Genomic DNA, 22618 nt, shown 5'->3' on the forward strand with positions numbered 1-22618 from the left:
GTTGAACATCTTTGCTTGGGTCTGTTAGCCATCTGTGTGTCTTCTTTGGAAAAATATTTATTTACATCCTCTGCCCATTTTTTAATTGAGTTGTTTGTTTTGTTGTTCCTGTTGCTGTTGAATTCTATGAGTTTTTTTTATACGTTTTGGATATTAACTCCTTATTGTAGTTATAATTTACAAATATCTTCTCCCATTAAGTAGATTGCCTTTTTGTTTTGATGACAGTTTCCTTTGCTGTGCAGAAGATTTTTAGTTTAATATGGTCTCATTTGTCTATTTTTACTTTTGTTTTCCTTACCTTTGGAGTCTGAGCCACAAAAACATCACCAAGACTGGTGTCAAGGAGCTTACCATCTATGTTTTGATTCTAGGAGTTTTATGGTTTCAGGTCTTACATTTAAGTCTTTAATCCATTTTGTATTAATTTTTGTGTGTGGTATAAGATAGTGGTCTAGTTTCATTCTTTTGCCTGTGGCTGACCAGTTTTCCAATACCACTTATTGAAGAGACTGTTTTGATTCCATTGTATATTCTTGGCTCCTCTGTCATAAATTAATTATCCATATATGTGTGGGTTTATTTCTGGACTTTCGATTCTGTTCTATTGACATGTATGTGTGTGTTTGTGCTGGTGCCATACTGTTTTGATTACTGTATTTTTGTAGTATAGTTTGAAATCAGGGAGTGTGATACCTTCAACTTTATTCTTCCTTTCCTGTGATTGCTTTGGCTATTTGGGATCGTTTGTGGTTTCATACAAATTTTAGCGTTATTTGTTCTATTTTTGTGAAACATGCCCTTGTAATTTTGATAAGGATTGTATTGAATCTGTAGGTTTCTGTGGATACTATGGACATTTTAGCAATATTAATTCTTCCAATCTATCAGCACAGTATATCTTTCCATGTATTTGTGTATCTTCAGTTTCATCAGTGTCCTATACTTTTCAGTCTTTCATCTCCTTGGTTAAATTTATAGGTCTATAGGTCTTTCATTTCCTTGGTTAAATTTATTCCTAGGTATTTTATTCTTTTTGATGCAATTATAAATGAAATTGCTATTCTTAATTTGTCTCTTTGATAGTTTGTGATTAGTGTATGGAAACACCACAGATCTCCGTATATTGATTTTTTATCCTGTGATTTTACTGAATTCATTTATTAGGTCTAACAGCTTTTTGGTGGAGTCTTTTAGGGTGTTCTATATATAGTATCATCATTTGCAAATAGTGACGGTTTTACTTCTTTCTTCCTGATTTGAATACCTTTATTTTTCTTGCATAGTTGCTATGTCTAGGACTTCCAATACTATGTTGAATATATGTGGTGAGAGTGAGCATCCTTGTCTTGTTCTTGACCTTGGAAGAAAAACTTTCAGCTTTTTCCCACTGAATGTGATGTTATCTGTGGGTTTGTCATATATGGCCTCTTTATATGAGGTACATTTCCTCTATAGCCATTTTTTGAGAATTTTTATCAGAAATGGATATTGAATTTTGTCAAAGTGCTTTTTCTGCATCTATTGAGATGATGAGGTGATCTTTATCTTTCATTTTGTTGGTATTATGTATCACTTGGATTGATTTGTGAATTTGAGCCATTCTTGCATCCCTGGAATAAATCCCACTTGATCATAATGTGTGATGCTTTTAAGGTATTGTTGAATTTGGTTTGCTGATATTTTGTTGAGGATTTTCACATCTATGTTTGTCAAAGATATTGACCCGTAATTTTCTTTTTTTGTGTCATCCTTGTCTGGTTTTAGTATCAGGGTAATGTTGGCCTCGTAAAACATGTTGGAAGCATTCCCTTCTCTTTAATTTTTGGATGAGTTTAAGAAGGATAAGTATTAAATCTTATTGGCTATTTGGAAGAGTTCACCAGTGAAGCTGTTTGGTGCTAAACTTTTGTTTATTGGGAGGTTTTTGATTACTGATTCAATCTTCTTGCTAGTAATCAGTCTACTTAGGTTTTCTATTTCTCTCTAATTTAGTCTTGGAAGACTGTATATTTCTAAGAATGTACCCTTTTCTTCTAGGTTGTCTGGTTTGCTGTCATATTATGGTTTGTATTAGTGTCTTATGATCCTTTGTATTTCTGTGGTATCAGTTGTAACTTCTTTTATTTCTGATTTTATTTGAGTCCTTTTTCTTTTTTCTTTGTTTAGGTTTGTCAATTTTGTTTATCTTTTCCAGCTCTTCGTTTCATTGATCTTTTCTATTTCATTTTACTCTCTATTTCTGACTCTGATTTTATTATTTCCTTCCTTCTACTAACTTTGGGCTTCCTTTGTTTTTCTTTTCTTAGTTTCTTTAGATTTAGATTGTTTATGTGAGATTTTTCTTGTTTCTCGAGGTAGGCCTATATTGCTATGAACTTCCATCTGAGAACTTCTTTTGTTGCATATCATAGATTTTGGTATGTTATATTTCTTTCAGTTTTCTCTAGGTATTTTTTGATTTCTCCTTTGATTTTCTTGCTGACCTCATGGTTGTTCCATTGTATGTTGTTTGACTTTCATGTTTTTGTATTTTTTCCAGTTTTGTTATTGTAATTGATTTCTAGTTTCTTACTACTCTTATCAGAGAAGCTGCTTGATGTGATTTCAGTCTTCTTGAGTTTACTGGGACTTATTTTGTGGCCCAACATGTAATCTATCTTGGAGAATGTTCCATGTGCACTTGAGAAGAACATGCATTCTGTGGCTTTTGGATGAAATATTCTGTGTGTGTATATATATATATATATATATATATACACACACACTATATACATAATAGATATATGTATATATCTATTATGTACATTTCTATCATGTCCATGTGATCTAATGTGTCAATTAAGGTCAATATTTCTTTGTTGATATTCTGTCTTATGATCTTTCATTGCTATAAGTGAGGTGTCAAAATCCCCTACTATTGTTGTTTTCTTTTCAATTTCTCCCTTTAGGTTTTCAAATATTTGTTTTCTATAGTTTCGTGCTCTTTTGTTGGGTGTTTGTAAATAAACACTTATTTATAAATGTTATATCTTCTGGTTGGATTCATCCCGTTATTGTAATGTGGTGCTCCTCTTTGTCTTTTAGGACAGTTTTTGTTTTTAAGTCTATTTTGTCTGATATGAATATAGCCATGCCATCTTTCTTTTCATTTCCATTTGCATAGAATAATTTTTCCCATTCCTTCACAGTCTGTATGTGTCCTTACTTCTGAAGTGAGACTTTTGTAGGTAGCATATAGACAGTTCTTTTTTCTTTTAAATCTATTTAGCCACTCTTTGTCTTTTGATTGGTAAATTTAGTTCATTTATATTTGAAGTAATTATCAATAGGTATGTACCTATTTCCATTTTGTTGTTTTCTGGCTGTTTTTGAAGTTCTTCTTTGTCCTTTTTTTTCCCTCTTTCTCTCTTCCCTAGTGGTTTGTTGGCTTCCTTTAGTGTTATGCTTAGATCCTTTCTTATTTTCTTTTATGTATTTAGTATAAGTTTTTCTTTGTGGTTATGTGAAGTTCACATGTAGCATCCTATGTATATTAACAGTCTCTTTTAAATTGATAACAACTTAAATTTGAACACATTGCATAGCTTTACATTTTTATCCCCATATTTTATATTTTTGATGACACATTTTTATGTCTTTTTATTTTATGCATCCTTTAGCCAATTATTGTAATTTTAATTAATTTTACTATATTTTGACCTTCATACTTTTTGACCTTCATACTTGCCTTATCAGTGATTGATCTACTACTTTTACTATCTATTTACCTTTTCCAGTGAGATTATTACTTTCATATATTGTCTTCTTATTAATGATTGTCTTTTCTTTTTAGTGTAGAGAAATCCCTTTAACATTTCTTATAAGGTCAGTTTAGAGGTGATGAACTCCTTTAGCTTTTGCTTATCTGGAAAACTCTTAATCTCTCCTTCAATTCTGAATGATAATCTTGCTGGGTAGGGAATTCTTGGTTGGAAAATTTTTCCTTCCAGCACTTTGAATATGTCATGACCCTTCCTTCCAGCCTGTAAAATTTCTGCTGAAAAATCTGATAGCCTTATGGGGTTTCCCTTGTATGGAATAAATTGTTTTCCTCTAGCTATTTTAAGGTTCTCTCTTCATTCTTAACTTGTACCATTTTAATTATAATGTGCCTTGGTGTGGTTTTCTTTGGATTCTTCTTATTTGGAGTTCTCTGGGCTTCCTGAGCCCAAATGTCTGTTTTCTTCCCCTGATAAGGGAAGTTTTCAGTTACTATTTCTTTGAATAATTTTTCTGGCCCTTTCTCTCTCATTTCCTTCTAGGACCTCTATAATGCCAATATTATACCATTTGATGTTGTCCTAAAGGTCCCTTTAGGTATCCTTACTTTTTAAAATTCTTTCTCATTTTGTTGCTCTGTCTGGTTGAGATTCATTGCTTTGTTTTCCAGCCCACTGATTTGGGCTTCTACTTCATCCATTCTGCTGTTGAACCCCTCTAGTGTATTTTTCATTTCAGTTATAACTTCTGTTTGGTATTTTTTTCTATTTTCTATCTCTTTGTTGAAGTTCTCACTTTGTTCATCCATATTTCTCCTGTGTTCAGTGAACATCTTTATGACCATTATTTTGAACTCTTTATTGAGTAGGTTGCTATCTTCATTTCATTAAAATCTTTTTCTGGGAATTTGTCCTATTCTTTGGTTTGGAATATAGTCCTCTTTCTCTTCATTTTGCCTGACTCTCTGTGTGTATGTATCAGGTAAAACTGCTACCTCTCCCAGTCTTGAAGGAGTGATCTTGTGTAGGAGGTGATCTATGGGGTCCAGAGTACAGTCTCCCCTGGTCTCCAGAGCCAGGCACCCATCTTGTGGGTGGGACATCTCTTGTGTGGACTGTGTGTACCTCCTGGCTGTGGTGGGGCTACAGCTATGGTGCAGGGTAAGTGGGATATGGGGCACTCACCCAGCCTGACTGTGGTGTGACTGCTACTGGGGTAGGTGGAGCATGTAGCATGCACACCGGTGCCAGCAGACATGAGGGAGAACACCAAAAATGGTGCTTCCAGTTCTGTCACTAGCAAGTTAGAATGAAATTGCAAAAATGACACCTGTCAGTGCTTCTGTCCTTAGAGAAAGTCACTGCAGGTTCCTCCCTCTCTGGCAGCTGCTTTAAGATTAGTAAGCAGGTCTGCCTCACTTATGATCTAGGTACTTTGCAAACTCTTGCTTTTATGCTGGATCTCAGGGCAAGTGGGTTTGTGTGTGAGCCCTTTAAGAACAGGTTCTCTATTCCCTACAGTTTTATGGTTCCCCTGCACTTCATTCCCTGGACTTCTCAAAATGAGGCATTTTAGGGGCTTCTCCTTCAGGTGCTGGACTCAAAGATCAAGGTGCTTGATGTGGGGCACACTCCTTTCACTTCTTGAGGGAAAGTTCCATATTTTGGGAATTCCTTCCCAATTGTGGGTCACCATGCTTGGGGTGGGGTCCCGGGCAAGGCTGAGTTTCTACCTCTCCTACCTGCTTGATATGTCTCTTTTATCTTTGTTGTGGAGGCACTGTTCATCTAGTTCTCAGATCCTTTTCAGAGGATCTGATTTCATATGTAGCTATAAATTTACTGTAGCCATGGGAGGAAGTGATTTCAGAGTGTTCTTACACTGCCATCTTGAACCCCTCCTCCATGTTTTCTCTTACTAGCCTTCATATTATACCATAGAAGGTGGAAAATAATGTATTTCATAATGGGCAGGATTAATCTGATAATTTCTTTAAATTTTAAACTCAATCTTTGGACAATACATACCAAGCTATATGGGTATTAAATGAAGAGGAGACTGTGAATCTTTTACTGTGCCTCATGAACCTATCTTCAAAAAGCCCATGAATCCCCTAAGTTACAGTTATTAATGTATGACACTCTCACTTAAATTTATTTTTTATGAGAGATGAAGTACAATACTGTGCTGGTTACTTATGTATGAAATTCTATGATTGTAGACTGAAAATAGTCAACTTAACGATATCCAGAAAAAAAGATTGAAATCTCAGGAAGTTGGTATCTATTTTGGCTTTCTTACAGACTTATTGGAATGCCAGTTGACATTTAAACTTTCTTCCTCTATGAAATAGTTGTAACTTGCAGTCCTGAATATAAGATGAAACAATGAGATTTGGTTTTTCAGGAGAGAGGAGAGGATTCTATTGACTCTCACTGACTTCTCACAGCAACTCATTCTCTATTTAGCATATATATAAATATCACTTAGTAAGTAGGAAACAACAATTAAAAAATGAGTAGAATGACAGGAATCAGACTGATGTCTGCCTTTACATTCCAACAGTACCAGTCCCCGTGGTCAGCATGAATATTTATGATGTTAGCCCTACCACCATGCATGTGCAATGGCAGCCAGTGGGAGGGGCTACTGGCTACACCTTGTCATACGAGCCCATCAATGCCACCGAACCAAGAAAACCCAAAGAGGTGGGAGATATTCGTTTCTTTATCATTGGGTCTTTTCTGAGACTTTATAGTTTTCGAGTCCGCATTAAACTGCAATTGCATATGAATGCATTTATAACTTTATATGCAAAACAGAAGAATAGAAAATTAGACTTGGGGCCTGTGACACATTTTAAAAAACATTGGCATGGAGAAGGAAATTCATTTCAGAGAGATGAAAAAGAAAAGTTGTGTTATCATCTAGCAGTTACAAATAGGTTGTAATGGGCTATCCCCAGTAAGTGGAAACATTTGATTTGAATGTCTTAATTCCCTTTGGCATGTCCATATGCAGATACGTGTGGGGCCGACAGTGAATGACGTGCCACTGACTGATCTTTTTCCCAACACCGAGTATGCAGTCACAGTCCAGGCTGCTTTGCACGACCTCACTAGCGAACCTGTCACTGCTCGGGAAGTCACATGTAAGATATTGCCAGCATTCCTTCTTTCCTTATTGCTATAAACATAATGTTCATTAGGATTTTTCTTTCCCCCAATGGTGCTATTGATAATTTGATAATTTATGCATAAGTCATAGGGTTATTTATTCCTTATGGCAATCAAACTTGAGAATTAAAATTAACTCTGGACTTATGGCAGCATCTTAAATTGACCTTAGGATGTCCTTATTTTTCACATTGAACACAGCTGATACTGAGATGTTTCTTACAATTGATAGTGTACTTTTGGCCAAGTGTCAGTCAGGGCATGCATGGAGCATAAAATGATGGTACATCTTAAAGTTGATGCTGTTGTAGATCCATGAAGTTGGGTAGATAGCACTGGTGAGAAGGGAATGTTGGGTGAGTGTAATTTTGGAGGAAGATACTAGACTTAAGATTAAGATGTTCCAAGTTCTTGCTGAAGTAGGTACTTTATGGCACATATAGAAAAGTCTGTTTCAATTAAGTGAGTTAATCAGTTGACTCAGTCCAAAAACGTATTGATCATTTGTTATACTTCAGTCACTATGCTAGATATTGGGAATGTACCTCTAGGTAATACCAGCGGCACAAAGCATGTGGACTCCTTTGTGGTTTGCACTTCTCTTGTATGTGTTGATCAGTCCCTTTTGTGTTTTTGGTTTGTTTCACTGGCATTTGGGTGCTTTTTCTTGAGGAGTGACAAGGATTGCACTTAGGAGCTTTGCCTTTCCTGGCTGGACATTTTGTTTTATGTTTGTTGATGTCATGATGAGATAGATGACTTGGCTTGAGTTTGAGGCTCAGCCCACATTTCTAAGGAAATTAAAAAGATGAAAGAAATCTTCAAGGGAGAAGGGGAACTGAGAAGCATGATAAGGCAGAAAAGAGAAAGAGCCCCTGAAGGGTGGGACAGTATAAATTCATTGACTACAAATAATCAATTTTTATATATTAGACCCTGGTGGTTTTGTAGAAATGGGGTAGTGGCAGATGGAAAGAGTGGTAAGCCAGCTAAGGATGGAGACGTGTATTCTCAAAGTGCTGGGAGAGAAGACCCAAAAGTCATAGTGGGATGAAAGGCAAGTGTGGTCATGGGTTTGATATGGAGTTGACTGCACCAGTGGAGGAAGGGAGGCCACAGAGAGAGATGCCGAGAGACAAAAACAATGAAGGGACAAAGGTGCAGAATCATGGAAGTGGAGGGAAACATTCAGGGGGAGAGATGTACGGAGCTGAAATGAGAGACAAAAGGAAATTGGTCAATGGGCAGCTAGAAAGTGAGATCTGTCTCATATAACAAAAGAAAATTTCTTTGTTAGTTATCCTCATCTCTGTTCTTTTTAAGGTAAGGCTTTGACTTGGCAAAAATTTATCAGTTGGATTTTTCTTGTAACAATTTAGGCCCCTGTGGATTTTCTTATAAGCTTATCGGGTGCTTAATTTTGGCCCGTCTTCATTCTTCACTCTCATAACCATTTGTTTTTCTATCATTTTCTATTCTTAAGAAAGCATAACTCTTTCGATGTTGTTTTCTATCTTAACTGATTTAAATATCTGAGAAAGAAACACGAGCTTTTCTGGTGGTACATTTGTGGGGAATCATGATTTACTCTAGCTGAGCAGCAAGGAAGAGCTTATGAAAAAAGAGTAGAAGTTTACATTAAAAAGAGAAATTAGAATTGTAATAACAATTTCAGCTTATCTTATTAAAACACAATCCTTCTTAAAAGGAATTGAGCTCTACCTGGTAGGATCATAGTACTTTTATCATCAGAGCTATTTGTTTGAAGTTATTTTGCTGCACACAGTTTAATTTTCTCTAAACAACTCCTTGAAAGCTTGTGTGACTGCTTTAGAGCTGTGTGGTTGAGAGCCACCTGTGGACCTCATTTCTGATGCATCTCCAGTGCCCTTACCCAAACCTCGAGATCTGAGGCTCAGAGATGTGGCTCACAGCACCATGAATGTCTTGTGGGAACCCGCACCTGGAAAAGTCCGTAAATATATCGTTCGCTACAAAACACCAGAAGACGACGTCAAAGAGGTAAGTTGAAGACTAGGATGGGTTTGGAAATATTCGTTTTCCTAGTAGGTTTAACAACAGAACCCAAACAAGCACAGAGGGTAGCATGTTTTGAATATTTGTCACTTTATTAATACAGTGTTGAAAGCTTGTTCCGGTGGTAGAGCAATTTTTGAATATCGATAATATATTGGATTGTGTTGTATTTATTTTAGAAATGTTTTCTTCTGTGATGCTACTCTCAAAATCATCATCCCTTAGGAGACAAAGAGTCATAGAATGTAGATGGTACTTTCTTCTCATCCAGATATATTTTATGGTGCTCTACATTCTGTAAATTACTAAAAAATATCATATAATAATGTGTCTAAAAATAAAAGCCAGTTGGGGGTGCAGGAAAGAAGAGGGGAGTTTGTCTGATAGGAGGAAGATAGGACAATGGAGCAGGACTAGAGAAAGGGTAAATAAATAGATTTTTAGAGGAGTGTCCCTTTGGCCATGAGCATTTTTGAGATGATGTTGGGGCAGATATCTGTTTCCATGACAACTTAATTCAAAGTGGGAGCAAATTGAGGGCTTTCACTAGAGAATGGGTTTAAAACTTATGTGTGCTTGGGGGCGTATTAATGTCAGAATCTCAGAGACATGTTTGGAAGATAGAAATAGTTCCTGTAAGCCCCTAGTTAGTGACTGTGCTGGTCAGTTGGATTATACCAAAGCTAATTTATACATACACACGCATTCATTTCATTCTAGGTTTCAATTTCAAAAGAGGCACAGTGACCAGTGGGTCTCACAGGGCTCTTGTGCACAGCAAATGAGATAATGCACAGGAGAACATTTCTGAGAGAAATAAGGCAGTGACACAAAGGGAAACAGAGAAACTGTTGGTGAAAAATGACTAGGTTGTTTGAATCTGTAGACGGTCATTATTTACTGAACCCTAGCATTCAGATAGAGCTCTAGGACATACATTTTCCCACTTTGTTAGCATTTAAACTGTCTCCAGGTCTGGACTCTTATGCATATTGGAAAACACTGCTATTTTTGTAGCACAGTTCTTATGCTCTTGTGCTAAGAGGTACAATAAACAGCAGAGATGTTAAAACTAGACCCTTCCTAAAATTGTTCCACTGCTCTATTACAGGTAGAGGTAGACAGGTCACGAACCAGCACCCCTCTCAAAGACCTCATCTCACAAACCCTGTACACAGTAGATGTTTCTGCAGTGTATGATGAGGGGGAGTCTCCCCCAGTAACTGCGCAGGAAACTACCCGTAAGTTGTGATCATGCTTCACTGATAATTAAGAAACGGTATCATGTGACTGTGTAACTGAACTTATTGGGTCATTCTGTTGCTTGGTGCTATTATTTTTGAGTATTTAATATTTGAATTCACAGATTGCTTTTCACTTATTTTCTTCCCATCTTCCACCTTCATGTCCATTCTTTTTATTTATTTATTTTTATTTTTCAATTAAGTTTTTTATTTTATTTTAATTTATTTTAATTTCACTATAGTTAACATATGGTGTTACATTAGTTTTCGGTATACAATATGGTGATTCAACATGTCCATTCCTTTTATGATAATTTTTATCCTCCTATTATTCTATCAACCACTGTCATTAATTCATCTTCCAGATACTTAACTGGTGTGTGTATGTGTGTGTTTTGTGTGTGGGGGTGTGCACGTGCATGCGGGTGAGGGGAGCGATGGGGAGGAAGTATATTCTTGATGCATGTTGGACATTTTCTCTGGGAAAGTTGTGTTAGTGATCAGATTTTTTGCAATCTTACTGTAGGTAAAGTGCTATCAGGGGTAACAAAATACAAGTATCTTTGCCCTTACTAGTTCATGATTTCATTGTGGAGATAAGAAAAAGTAATTGACAACACATGGGATGATGTAGGGAAGGCGAGGTAAGTGGTGCTCAGATGCACACTGTTGGATGTCAGGTGAAGGGGAGGCTTGGACCGTGGAGAGGCAGGGGAGATGCAGGGCAGCCCACCTAGGCTCCTCTTCACCTGCTCTATTTTGTTGCTGCTTCCAGAGATGTCTCTTTCTTTCCCTCTCAGGGTACTTCCATAGTATTTAACCCAATTATGATTGCCTGTTGGTTTTTTCCTATCTATTCTGCTTTCCCCTTCCTCCCCCCACCAGTGAAGGCAGAGACACTGCCTACTTTGTACAACTTTGCATCTCCAGTGCCTGGCACTGTGCTCAGCACATAATTTCCTACTCGAATAGTGGTTAAGAACTTGAGGTCTAGAGCCCACAGTGCTCTGAAGAAATATAATGAGAGTTACTTACATAATTCAAAATTTTCTAGTAGCCACATTTGAAGAAGTAAAAAGAGGGGAAACTAATTTTGATAATGTATTATATTCAACCCAATATATCAAAAATATCATTTCAACATGTATCAGTAGAATAATTATTAAGATATTTCACAAAATTTTTTCCATAGTAATTCTTTGAAATCCAGTATGCATTAATTTTGTACTTACAGCATATCTCAGTTTGGACTAGCCACATTTCAAGTACTCAGTAGCTGTATATGGCTAGTGACTCTGATAGTAGACAGCACAGGGCTAGAGAATTTAAATGACTTGCCCTGCTTCATCTAGTAAGCTACTGATGGGATCAATCCAAATCTGGAACTTTCACTGCCTGTCCTGTAACTCCCTCACTAGAGCCCCAAAAGCTTCTCCTTTCATACCTAGCTGTCTACACATGATCGGGCCTCTTGTCAAATGGCACAGCTTACTCCTTAACATCAGACCGTATCTACGTCTGCTTCTTTCTTGCCACGTGATCCCTCTTAGCAATCTCACTTGCCTTATTGGTGTCGGTTCTTACCTGGTAAGGGTAGTGTCTGGATGCGAAAACTGGTGCATATGAGTAGCCTGATCGCTTTGCACAAGCATAACAGGTGTAGTAGAGAAAAAAAAAGTCAGAAAAAAAGACTAGTGAATGCAGGTAATTTAGTATACTAAATCAATACTTTCAATATGTGTTTTTTAATCCTTAAGATTTCCTAATAACTTTCAGTGTAGGCAAAGTGCATCCTTCCTTAACAGTTTGTTTGTTTTCAGTTGTGCTTACGGAAGTGGTACCACTCATTTTATCTCAATGAGCCTTTTCGTTGTCATTATTAGAAATACATTTTTGATGGCCCTGGATTTTGTGTAGTTGGCTTTGGTCAGTAGTGTGTAGAGAAATATTTGATGATGAAAGTTCAGAACTGAGGGCAGACCTTCCAGATTCTTTGTGCTGCAAACTAACTAGAGTGCCTGGTAATGGAGGGGCTTTTAATTGGGGTTTCAGTAGTCATCTGCACTGTAGGGTTATTACCATCTCTGGACATAGTACAGTCTGTTTCACTTGGGTTTAACATTAGGAAAACCTCATGCATGGATTACTTAGATCATAATATTTCATAGACCATGATGGCCTATGCACTCTCTGATAATTAATACCAATGTTTGTGCTTATATGTACTGCTGTGTGATCAAGTCCATGGTTGTGACATGTAGATGTTCAGCTTTCAAATATGACATTGAAAAAAAATGTGTGCGATGCAGAATGATTAACTGTGTTAACTGGGTTAGAAGAGTCTTACTAAGAGGTACTTTTTTTTTTTTTAAATCCATTTTTAATGGAATACAAATAGAAACCTATTATATCCATATGGTGTTTGAAATTTTCGGAGCTTTGTCTTATACTTCCCTTTCAGATGAACTGAATTGGTAAGATACTTGGTTCTAAACAATGTTTTCAGCCTGTTTCCTCATGTCCATGAAAATAAAACAAGGTGGTTTTATTATAGTGTTTGTGTATTATATTGTTTGTTCAGAAACTTAGTCCTGCTTTATCTCATGATAGGCACCGTGCCAGCCCCAACAAACCTAAGGATTACCGAAGTAACACCAGAGAGCTTCCGAGGGACTTGGGATCATGGAGCTTCAGATGTGTCCCTCTATAGGATAACCTGGGCACCTTTTGGAAGCTCTGATAAGATGGAGGTAGAGTTAATTCTCTTCCCTCCCTCCTTCCTTCCTCCCTCCCTCGCTCCCTCTCTTCCTTCCTCCCTTTTTTCTTCCTTTTCCTTCCTTCCTTCCTTCCTTCCTTCCTTCCTTCCTTCCTTCCTTCCTTCCTTCCTTCCTTCTTTCCCTTTTTAAAAAACATCTTATTTCATGACAAGAAATCTTGTTTGAAATACATATTACCTCTGTTGCATGAAAAGCATCCTTTCCTATTAGTGACATTTGAACCCCTGGCATGCATCAAAGGTAGAAGAATATCTGACTAAATAATGTCAACAAACTGTCATTGAGAGTATGAGCGACATGGCGACTTAATTTTGTGTGTGTGTGTGTGTGTGTTTTTTTTCTCTTTCACTAAGACCATCTTAAATGGAGATGAAAATACTTTGGTGTTTGAAAACCTGAACCCGAACACTCTCTATGAAGTTTCTGTTACTGCCATTTATCCCGATGAGTCAGAAAGTGATGACCTGACTGGCAGTGAGCGCACACGTAGGTGTTCAGCTTTCAAATAGGACATTGTTATTTTAAAGTTAATTAAGATAATAGAGCTATAGCTATATTAGTAATATTTCCCCAAATTCTGTTTTTTTTATTTTAGCACGTTTGATACCCTTAACAACACAAGGTAAGAGTTTAATTTGCTGAGCCATATGAATGACCAAATCATGAATGAATGAATGAATGAACAAGTGAATGAATGGAAAATACCACAAAATCCATCATAAATAGATTTTCTGTTTTAAATCGGAAGGAATTGATTGGAACCTTTTTTAAAAACCTTTCTTGAAAAACGTTTCTTTACTGTCATTTGTTAAGGAGTCATTTAAGACTCCATGACCATCATTTATCATGAGGTCAAATTTAGTCTTTTTTTTTATTATGTTATGTTAACCACCATACATTACATCATTAGTTTTTGATGTAGTGTTCCATGATTCATTGTTTGCGTATAACACCCAGTGCTCCACCTAAAAGTATACTGATTTTCTTGTGAATGGTGCTTATTTTGGGAGGAGGCCTCATTCTATGAGCTTACTCTGTTTCCCAACAATCTTTTTTCAGCTCCAAAAAGTGGCCCACGAAACCTTCAGGTGTACAATGCAACCTCTAACAGCTTGACTGTTAAGTGGGATCCTGCCAGTGGTCGTGTGCAGAAATACAGAATCACTTACCAGCCTTCAACAGGAGAAGGCAATGAGCAAACGGTAATTTTTTTGAAAAAAAAATAATAACTTGGACAAGTTCCACCTCTTCTCCTCAAACTCCTTCCTCCCCCCACCCTGCCGCAAGTGTGTAGTTAGTCATACTAGTTTGAGAGATGCAAAATTTACTGTAATGAATAGAGTTATTTGACTCAATTCCTGATGGGAACTCAATGGACATTCTCATGGGGGATGAAAGTTGCTTTTCATGGTAGGTGGCCCCACAGCATCAGGCATGTACTTCATGCATAGACATTTCCCTTAAAAACTCTTAGGGTGGATTATCTATGAAGATTTCTAGGTTTTTTTGGTCTTTAGATTTTTAATCTGTATCTCTCTAACTTAATCAAATACTTGAAGTTTGCCAAATTTCTGTTCTTGTAATTTTCCGGTTTTTGCATATCATAAGGTATCTCTTATATCTGGAGTTTCCAGATCTAGGTAGCTGTTCACCTAATTCATACTGTTTATCATTTTTATATTTATCCAAATGGAGGTTTCTGAGAAAGTTGGTATGACTGTCAATAGCCTTCATCTTCTTTATCTTTCTGATCTTCCCTTGTTTAACAGAGTCCCCTAGTCCATTCACCTTGCTTACATTAGTTGTCTGTTTTTGGACCTTCTCCAGCTTTGCTTTGTGAAATGTATGATTAGAACTGCACGTATATGATCATAGGTCAGGAAACACCATGATTTTTTACACCAGGAGGGGATGCCTCCTGATTTGTTTCAAATGCCTCTTTTGGTAAGGTCTAGTATTTTGTTGACATTCTTTGGGCTATAGTGTTTCCTCACATGGTCTTAGAGAGAGAGATGAGTTATTATCAATTAGTCACCTGACTGCTGAGCTCCAGCAAATGGGTTCTACATCTTCCCAGTTTAGAGATGTTAGCAAGGGTGAATGCTGGCGGTGGTTAAAGGTTTCTGATATTGCATGTTAAGTGAGCTTAGCTGAACCAGAAACTCTCCCATCCTCAGTGTGACTTTTGAGTTGCTCTTTTGAGGTTTCCATACAATTAGTCTTAGGTAGTATTTTTGGATAGAAATTTTGTCTAATTAAATAGGTTACCAATAATAAACTAAATACCAACTGTAGTCAACTGGCTTTTGTAGGAAATAAGATAAGACACATTGGATGAACTGATATTTTCATGTCAGAAACAGAACTTCTTTTTCCTATGCCAGGCCAGATTTAGGTAAAACTATAAAGCAGAGGGGGCTTGTCTTCAGCATTTCCCTGCTTGGTGGTAGTGACCCTCCAACTGCTGTCCTTAGTCTCTTTACTGTCTCACAGAGGCTTGTTACAACTTGAAGGAGTCTCATAAACTCATCCTCTGGAAAGTATTAGCTGATAATCCCTCAAGGTTTGTTATTCTTAGGGATATTTGCATTTTAACTGCTAGTCCATGAAATAAAGTAATGAATCACTGATACTAGAATTATTTTGGAGATTTGGACAGGAGAAGTAGGTAGACAACCCTCTGCTTACTCATAGGGCTAGTTCTACTAAGTGGACGCCTTCAGATTTGTTAAATATCAAATGGCTTGTACGGATATTGATACTTTTCTCTCATAACGTCAAATATTCAATTTAGTAAAATTAGCCACTGTTGTTCAATTTGCCTCATATTGAGGATAAGTACAGTGTTTCATTGAGGTTTTCTCTGGAACTCAAAGAGTCGATGGGTGTTAAGTTGGAAACATCTGGACTGTTACTAGCGCATCCAGCCTTCCAGATGTGCATTCTTTGTAGGCAGCAGGCCATTTTCATACGATTTTAATTAGTATCACATAAGTATTTGAATTCGGTAGACTGTTAACAAATCATACAAATTTTCTCTCAACAAGATAGCTAGATGGCCTCAAGCACTGAATAAAAAATTCCAAACTCTGTAATTGGAGGAAATTGAAAAGCTTCTTACCACTAGGCTGGTATCACAGAGATGGCTGGGAACCCCGGCCTGAGTGTGGTCTGGCAAAGGGTCCAGTCACATAGTTTGCACAGCTAATGCTGTTAGAATGGCAGTTCTGGGGGGGGAACATCAAAGTTTTAGATCTTCTACTGAATGATTTTAATGTGTTTTCTAAAGCAAATAAATAAACCTCTGTACAAAAGTAAAAATAGTAGCAAATGGTGTGGAGCTTCTAATATTTGGCAATTCTTTGCTATCTTAAAGCTCCTTTTTAGCTCACTTATGATTAATGCCTTTTGGGGGAAGAGATCTGTGAAATGTGTTTTGGATGAAATTTGAAAGCTGTGCTGGTGGTGAGCAAGTTGGACTATCTTTTTGAGGTCACCAGTTTAAGGCTTAGAGTGCCTTTTATGATTTAAAGTGCATATTTTATATTTAAAATGATACCATAACTATGGTGAGCACTGTGAATTGTGTAAGACTGATGAATCACAGACCTGTACCCCTGAAACAAGTAATACGCTATATGTTAATAAAAAAATTTAAAAAAATGATACCATAAGATATACTTTAAACCTTCAGTGTGGTATGTGTTTCCAGATTTTGGCCAGGGTCTCAAACCAGCTCCCTTGTAGAAAGAGCTTTCTATAACAGATCAGTGAGACGGAAAGAACAAGGCTAACACTTAGCCCTGTTTTGCTCCAGACCACAATCGGGGGGCGGCAGAACAGTGTGGTCCTGCAGAAACTGAAGCCTGATACTCCTTACACCATCACTGTGTCCTCCCTCTATCCTGATGGCGAAGGAGGTCGGATGACGGGAAGAGGCAAGACCAGTAAGTACCAGACTCCTATAGCTTCTTTAATAGCTACCACAGAATCCTACCTTTACCTGGAAACAGTGGGGTGACTCGGTTTTGCTAATCAAATTTTAATGCATTTTTTAAAATGACATTAATTGCTTTTAATATCCTTGCTTGGAGTTACCGGTCTCTGTTTATGAAGAAAGATATTTATTACATTCTAAGATTAAAAAACAACAAACTAAAACAAAAAAACACCCTGGGACAAAAATATCTTGTGGAGAGGAGACATATGTACCGGATTACCACAGGCTTTCTTTTATTTATACACCACTTCAACAAATATTTGTAGGGGCCCCACTGTGGGGTCCCTGCCACCTTCGAGGTGCCTTGGAAATATCAAGGTATTAGGTAAAACTATAAAGCATTTCGAGTGTGCTTGGCGGTTAGGATCATAGTGTCATGTGATTTCTGTGCATTGCAGAACCTCTAAATACTGTGAGGAACCTCAGAGTGTATGACCCTTCTACCAGCACCTTGAATGTTCGCTGGGACCATGCAGAGGGAAACCCTCGTCAGTATAAGCTCTTCTATGCACCAACAGCAGGTGGTCCAGAGGAGCTGGTAATTATGTCCTGGAGTGAAAATTACATGTTTATTTAACCTGTAGCTGAATGATTTAAAGGCTGAGCTAAAAATGTTAACCGATTTGCTTTAGGGTTGAAGAAGTTCGTATTCATTTACTAGAACTTGACAGAGGGTAATAGATTGTTGCCTTAGTGCCAGGGTGATGGGGGGAGGGGGGATTGAGCTGGGGGAGGTAATTATTTCTGGAAGTTCTAAAGGGGGATCCTAGAGTGAGCTTAGGGGTCTAGAGAAGTCTTTATAACCTCTTGTAATGGTTCATATGGGGTGCAACTTATATCCCAATATTACAGAACTTGCTTCTTGACTTGGTCTTGAGTTAGTATTTTGCGTATTACATTGTTTGAGGTATTATTTCTTTTACAAGTTTTTCAAATCAAGTGCTTTATGTTTATTAAAATGTTTAGGTACCAATCCCTGGGAATACCAATTACGCCATTCTTAGGAATCTGCAGCCAGATACCCCATACACCATTACAGTAGTTCCTGTTTATACTGAAGGTGATGGAGGACGCACGTCAGATACTGGAAGAACATGTAAGTTGAGAAGGAAGAAAAATTTAGCTTTTTCATTATAAATTTTGCTTTTCATTTTAAAGGACACATAGGCCCACTAAGAAAATTTTGAAAATTCTGAATGATAAAATAAATATATACCAATTACCCATGATTTATCTTCCAAACACCACCAACTGTTAACACTTCGATGTATGAAATAACACATTTATTATGGTGTTTTTTTTCTGAAACGATACTATCAGGATTTATGAATGTGCATACGATCATCAGTCTGCTATTTCAGTCATTCTCTTTCACTGACGAAAGTTCATTTTGCTTTGCTTTGTGCTTTATACATTTGTGTGAAGCAGTGCTTTGTAATGGGCTTTGAGAGTGTGAATTGTTTATCACATTACTTGATTGCACATTTCTCTGGTTTGCTCATGAAGTGCTTTTGGTCATCAAAATTCTGTGTGCTTTCTTTTGCTGTTAACATCTTGAGAAACCAGTTTATAGTGGTTTTACCGTTTTTCATAATAGTGCTTACAGGCTTTTGTGCATACTAATAAATAATTTCTTTGGCTTTAAAAATATATTTGCTGATGGTTAAAAGGAAGCAAGTATGGGTGGCTTCTTTTGGTAAGAGATTAGTGCTCTAGAAAGATGATGTTGTTGACTCAAGTAGACTTTGGGGTTAATACATGGATTTAATTTGTATGTTTTTCTAAGTCCCACTTCGGGCAGTTAATTGAGAACTGAGTGTATGTTCTATTTCTCCCTCCTTTTGCCTTTTATTTTTTTTTTAATTTAAAAAGATTTTATTTATTTGAGAGAGAGCAAGAGAGAGCACAAGAGGGGGTAGGGTCAGAGGGAGAAGCAGACTCCCTGCTGAACAGGGAACCCAGTGTGGGACTCGATCCTGGGACTCCGGGATCATGACCTGAGCTGAAGTCAGTCGCTTAGCCAACTGAGCCATGCAGGCGCCCTGGCCTTTTCTTTTCATCACGGAACACATCAGTAACTATTTCTTGAATGAAGAAGGAATGAATAATTGAAGCCAGTGGACTGAATTAGATGGGCTTCAAAGCTGCTGTCAGTTTGTACTTAGAAGACAGACACTGTACAATTCCTTTTCTCTATCTCTCCATTATCTGTGTTGTAAAACCAAAGCTTCTTTTCCAGATTCTTGTCCCTTATCCCTTGTCCTTTTATGGCCAGCCCAGTACTACTAATTTTACTAGCTTGTTTTTATTGGCAACAACTTTGCTACCATATAGACAAAGGCCGTAATTGGCTAACTTCAACTAAATTTGGATGTGGAGGGTTTTAATCTGCTTTTGTGTGTAGATAATTAGAAATGGAAGGAGGACAGTGCTTTATCCTGTTACAGAGCATAAGTCCTAGAGAAGTGATCATGAAAGCTTGACATATATAAACAAGCTTCAGCATAGATGTGTCGGCTTTTCTTTCCTCAGTGGTGAGAGGGCTGGCAAGGAATGTCCACGTGTACAATCCGACGCCAAATAGCCTCGACGTCCGCTGGGACCCCGCGCCCGGGCCCGTGCAACAGTATCGCATCGTGTATTCTCCTGTGGCTGGCACGAGACCCTCGGAATCTGTAAGTAATTTTGTCCTCTTAGAGTTCAGTCCAAGAACTGTGTAGATTCCCTGCGCCTCCTGCCATGGCTGCTGGGCCAGAACAGTAAGTCAGTTGTTGGTGTGGCCCCCAGTCTCATGGAAACGTCCTTTCCTGATGAACATAGCCTTGGGTTTGTGCCTTGTTTGCTGGCCTGTGAGAATGCCAGCCACAAACATGATAATGAATAATGCTTAGGTGGTTGCTCCTAATGATTTAAGGCAGGTGTACTAACTATAGGGTGAGTTGGCAAAAATGAATTTTGGGAAAATACAAATTAAATATATGACTTAAAAAGACCAGTAGTAAATGCAAATCATTGATAGACCTTGTCGATATGGGCTTTTGTTGTAACATAGAAATGTCTCTATTATGAAAATCTTTTTTTTAAAACAGATTTTATTTATTTATTTGAGAGAGAGGGACAGAGATTGTGACAGAGAGAAAGAGAGAGAGAGCACAAGCAGGGGGGGAGAGGAAGAAGCAGGCTCCCCACTGAGCCGGTAGCCCGATGCGGGGCTCAATTCCAGGACCCTGGGATTAAGACCTGAGCTGAAGGCAGACACTTAACCCACTGAGCCACCCTGGTGCCCCATGTTATGAAAATATCTTAATGTTTGCCTTCGCTGGCTCTTACAAATTGTCCAGTTTATTTTCCGTTCCCAGTACTATTCAGTTTTATAAGTAGATTGATAATGTAAGAATCAGAAACTACTAATTTGTATAAGAGTAGTCTCAGAATACCTAAGGGAAAGTAAATCAATAGACTAATTTATGTCTTTATAAATATGGACAATGGTGGTGAACAAAGAAAAACAAATGATTTGCCTGTCCCTTGTGTATGGTGGGACAACATTGCCCTTATCCATTTGTGGAGTGGCTCTCTATTTTAACACAAAATGTCTTCCCTACTAGCGTGTGGGGGATCCCTTCTCTTATGTGTGTCTAACATTCGGGATGCTCCGTAGGTAACTACCATGAATCCCGGATGTTGTGTTTGGGAATCTTCACAACAAACATAAATGAGAGATGATTGAAGCTAGTAAGGGTAGCTTAGTATGTTTATTAGCTTAGTGAGTGTGAACTCACTTTTTTTTGGGAGGGGGAATTTCTGAGGAGAAATTGTATCTCACAGTGTGGCTTTGTAGGATCTCATGAGGAAGTATAGTAGTTTGCTTCTGATGTGCCTAGGCTTAGCTTTTTATTATAAATGTTACTACATTGACTAATAGAAGACTTGATAAGCATTTGAGTTGCTGTCAAGCAGAATTTGGAATTTCCTCCCCTCCAGATTGTGGCGCCAGGAAACACACGCACCGTGCACCTGGAGCGGCTGATTCCTGACACACCCTATTCTGTGAACATTGTAGCTCTCTACTCTGATGGAGAGGGGAATCCCAGCCCTGGCCAGGGCCGAACGCGTGAGGCAGAAATCCTTTCTCCACCCCATTCCCTTATAACTTGGTTGGCAGGGCTTCTCTGAGTGAGTGAGAAGAGGGAGGTGGGTGGTGAGTGAGAGGTGGTGAGAGCTCTCTCCACCCCTGCACAGGCGAGGGTAGGCCTGGGCATGCGGTTCTGCCTGGGCATCCCCACATTCAAATTCCAGGCTGAGGCTCTGGGCCTGTGACAGCCGTTGGTGCTGAGTGAACTGCTATGGGCTATTTTCTCATCTGGGACTTAAGTTAAGGAGAGGCTGTGCTCTTCTGCCCTGAAGTGAGTCTTGTCACCAGGCGGGCACTTTAGAAATGTGAGGGCTCTGCCTCTATGTTTCATTAAACAGGAGGTGGTTATGGTAGTTTAAAATAATCCCTTTCTCTCCCAGTCTCTATATTTAAGCTCAAACCTAGCTCAGTGTCACTGAAAGTTCAGCATGTAACCGTAGCTCTGAAATGTAGCACTCTCTGTTGTTTATGGTTTCACATTAAAACCAGAGGAGGTCTATATTTTATCATAAGGGAGTAAACATCCTAATGAGTGTGAAACTCCCACAAATGACTTCCTTAATTTGACCCGGGTAAAATTCTTTTATACCCCTCCCGCCACCCCCATGTCCACTGTGCTCACAGGCAGGCAATTAACTTGATTGTATTTTTATTTATTTAGTACCACGAAGTGGACCAAGAAATATGAGAGTCTTTGGGGAGACAACCAATAGCCTCTCTGTATCCTGGGATCATGCCGATGGGCCAGTTCAGCAATACAGGATCATTTATTCTCCCACTGTTGGAGATCCCATTGATGAATATGTGAGTCCACTTCTCACTTAGTTGAGCATTTTGTAAACTTTCACCTGGTTGGAAGGTGAAATTAAGCTTTTTTCTTTGGAAGTGTACTGTGATTACAGTTGAGTAATTGTGTGACAGTCACACAATTCCTCATTCCATGATTTCCTCTGACATGATATTGGGAACACCCAAATGCGTCTAATGTGGCCTCCCACATTACAGAGAATCAATGTCTTTGGGCCCATTTCTGTTCTAAAGACAGATTGGAAAATTGTCTTATTGCATGAAATGTGTATTTCTAGCCACCAAATTTTCTTCATTGGAACTGGGTCTAGTGAGACATGATACCTAATATTCTGAGCTACTTAATGTTCAAAAGATGTGACCATCCAAACCTTATCCTTTCTTTAAATCTAATTTTTCTACAAGATATCCCTTAAGTATTCAAGTGCTAACTGATGTCTCTTTTCTTTAAATTTAACATTTTTCATTACACTTTGGTTTTGGAATAGACATGCTTTCATATTAGTTTCAAACTTTTTGTGTGTCACACTATCTCTCGAGAACCAGATTTAGGTTTCTTGTAGCTTCCTCATTGCCCTCACCAGGCATATCCATTTGCTATGGATGGAAAAGCTCACCACTTTTTAAAAAGTGTACTGATTGATGGAAGCAATAGGTCAGTAGAAAAATTACACAAAATA

General features: G+C 38.0%; 1 protein-coding gene across 1 annotated transcript in view; it reads left to right on the top strand.

The window, feature by feature from the left end:
• The window catches only part of COL12A1 (collagen type XII alpha 1 chain), a 111805-nt gene that overhangs the window by 46412 nt on the left and 42775 nt on the right, over positions 1-22618 (top strand). The window contains exons 23-36 of the mRNA XM_028097677.2: positions 6328-6470; positions 6784-6913; positions 8824-8960; positions 10087-10216; positions 12830-12969; positions 13350-13482; positions 13592-13618; positions 14056-14198; positions 16814-16943; positions 17395-17534; positions 17963-18092; positions 19529-19671; positions 20981-21110; positions 21793-21935. Of these exons, the coding sequence (XP_027953478.1) occupies positions 6328-6470; positions 6784-6913; positions 8824-8960; positions 10087-10216; positions 12830-12969; positions 13350-13482; positions 13592-13618; positions 14056-14198; positions 16814-16943; positions 17395-17534; positions 17963-18092; positions 19529-19671; positions 20981-21110; positions 21793-21935 (1799 nt within the window). The remainder of the gene's footprint in view (positions 1-6327; positions 6471-6783; positions 6914-8823; positions 8961-10086; positions 10217-12829; positions 12970-13349; positions 13483-13591; positions 13619-14055; positions 14199-16813; positions 16944-17394; positions 17535-17962; positions 18093-19528; positions 19672-20980; positions 21111-21792; positions 21936-22618) is intronic.

This window comes from Eumetopias jubatus, unplaced genomic scaffold, assembly GCF_037043125.1.
Source record: "Eumetopias jubatus isolate StellerSeaLion01/CBP00866 unplaced genomic scaffold, mEumJub1_p1.0 scaffold_6, whole genome shotgun sequence".
NCBI classification, from domain to species: domain Eukaryota; kingdom Metazoa; phylum Chordata; class Mammalia; order Carnivora; family Otariidae; genus Eumetopias; species Eumetopias jubatus.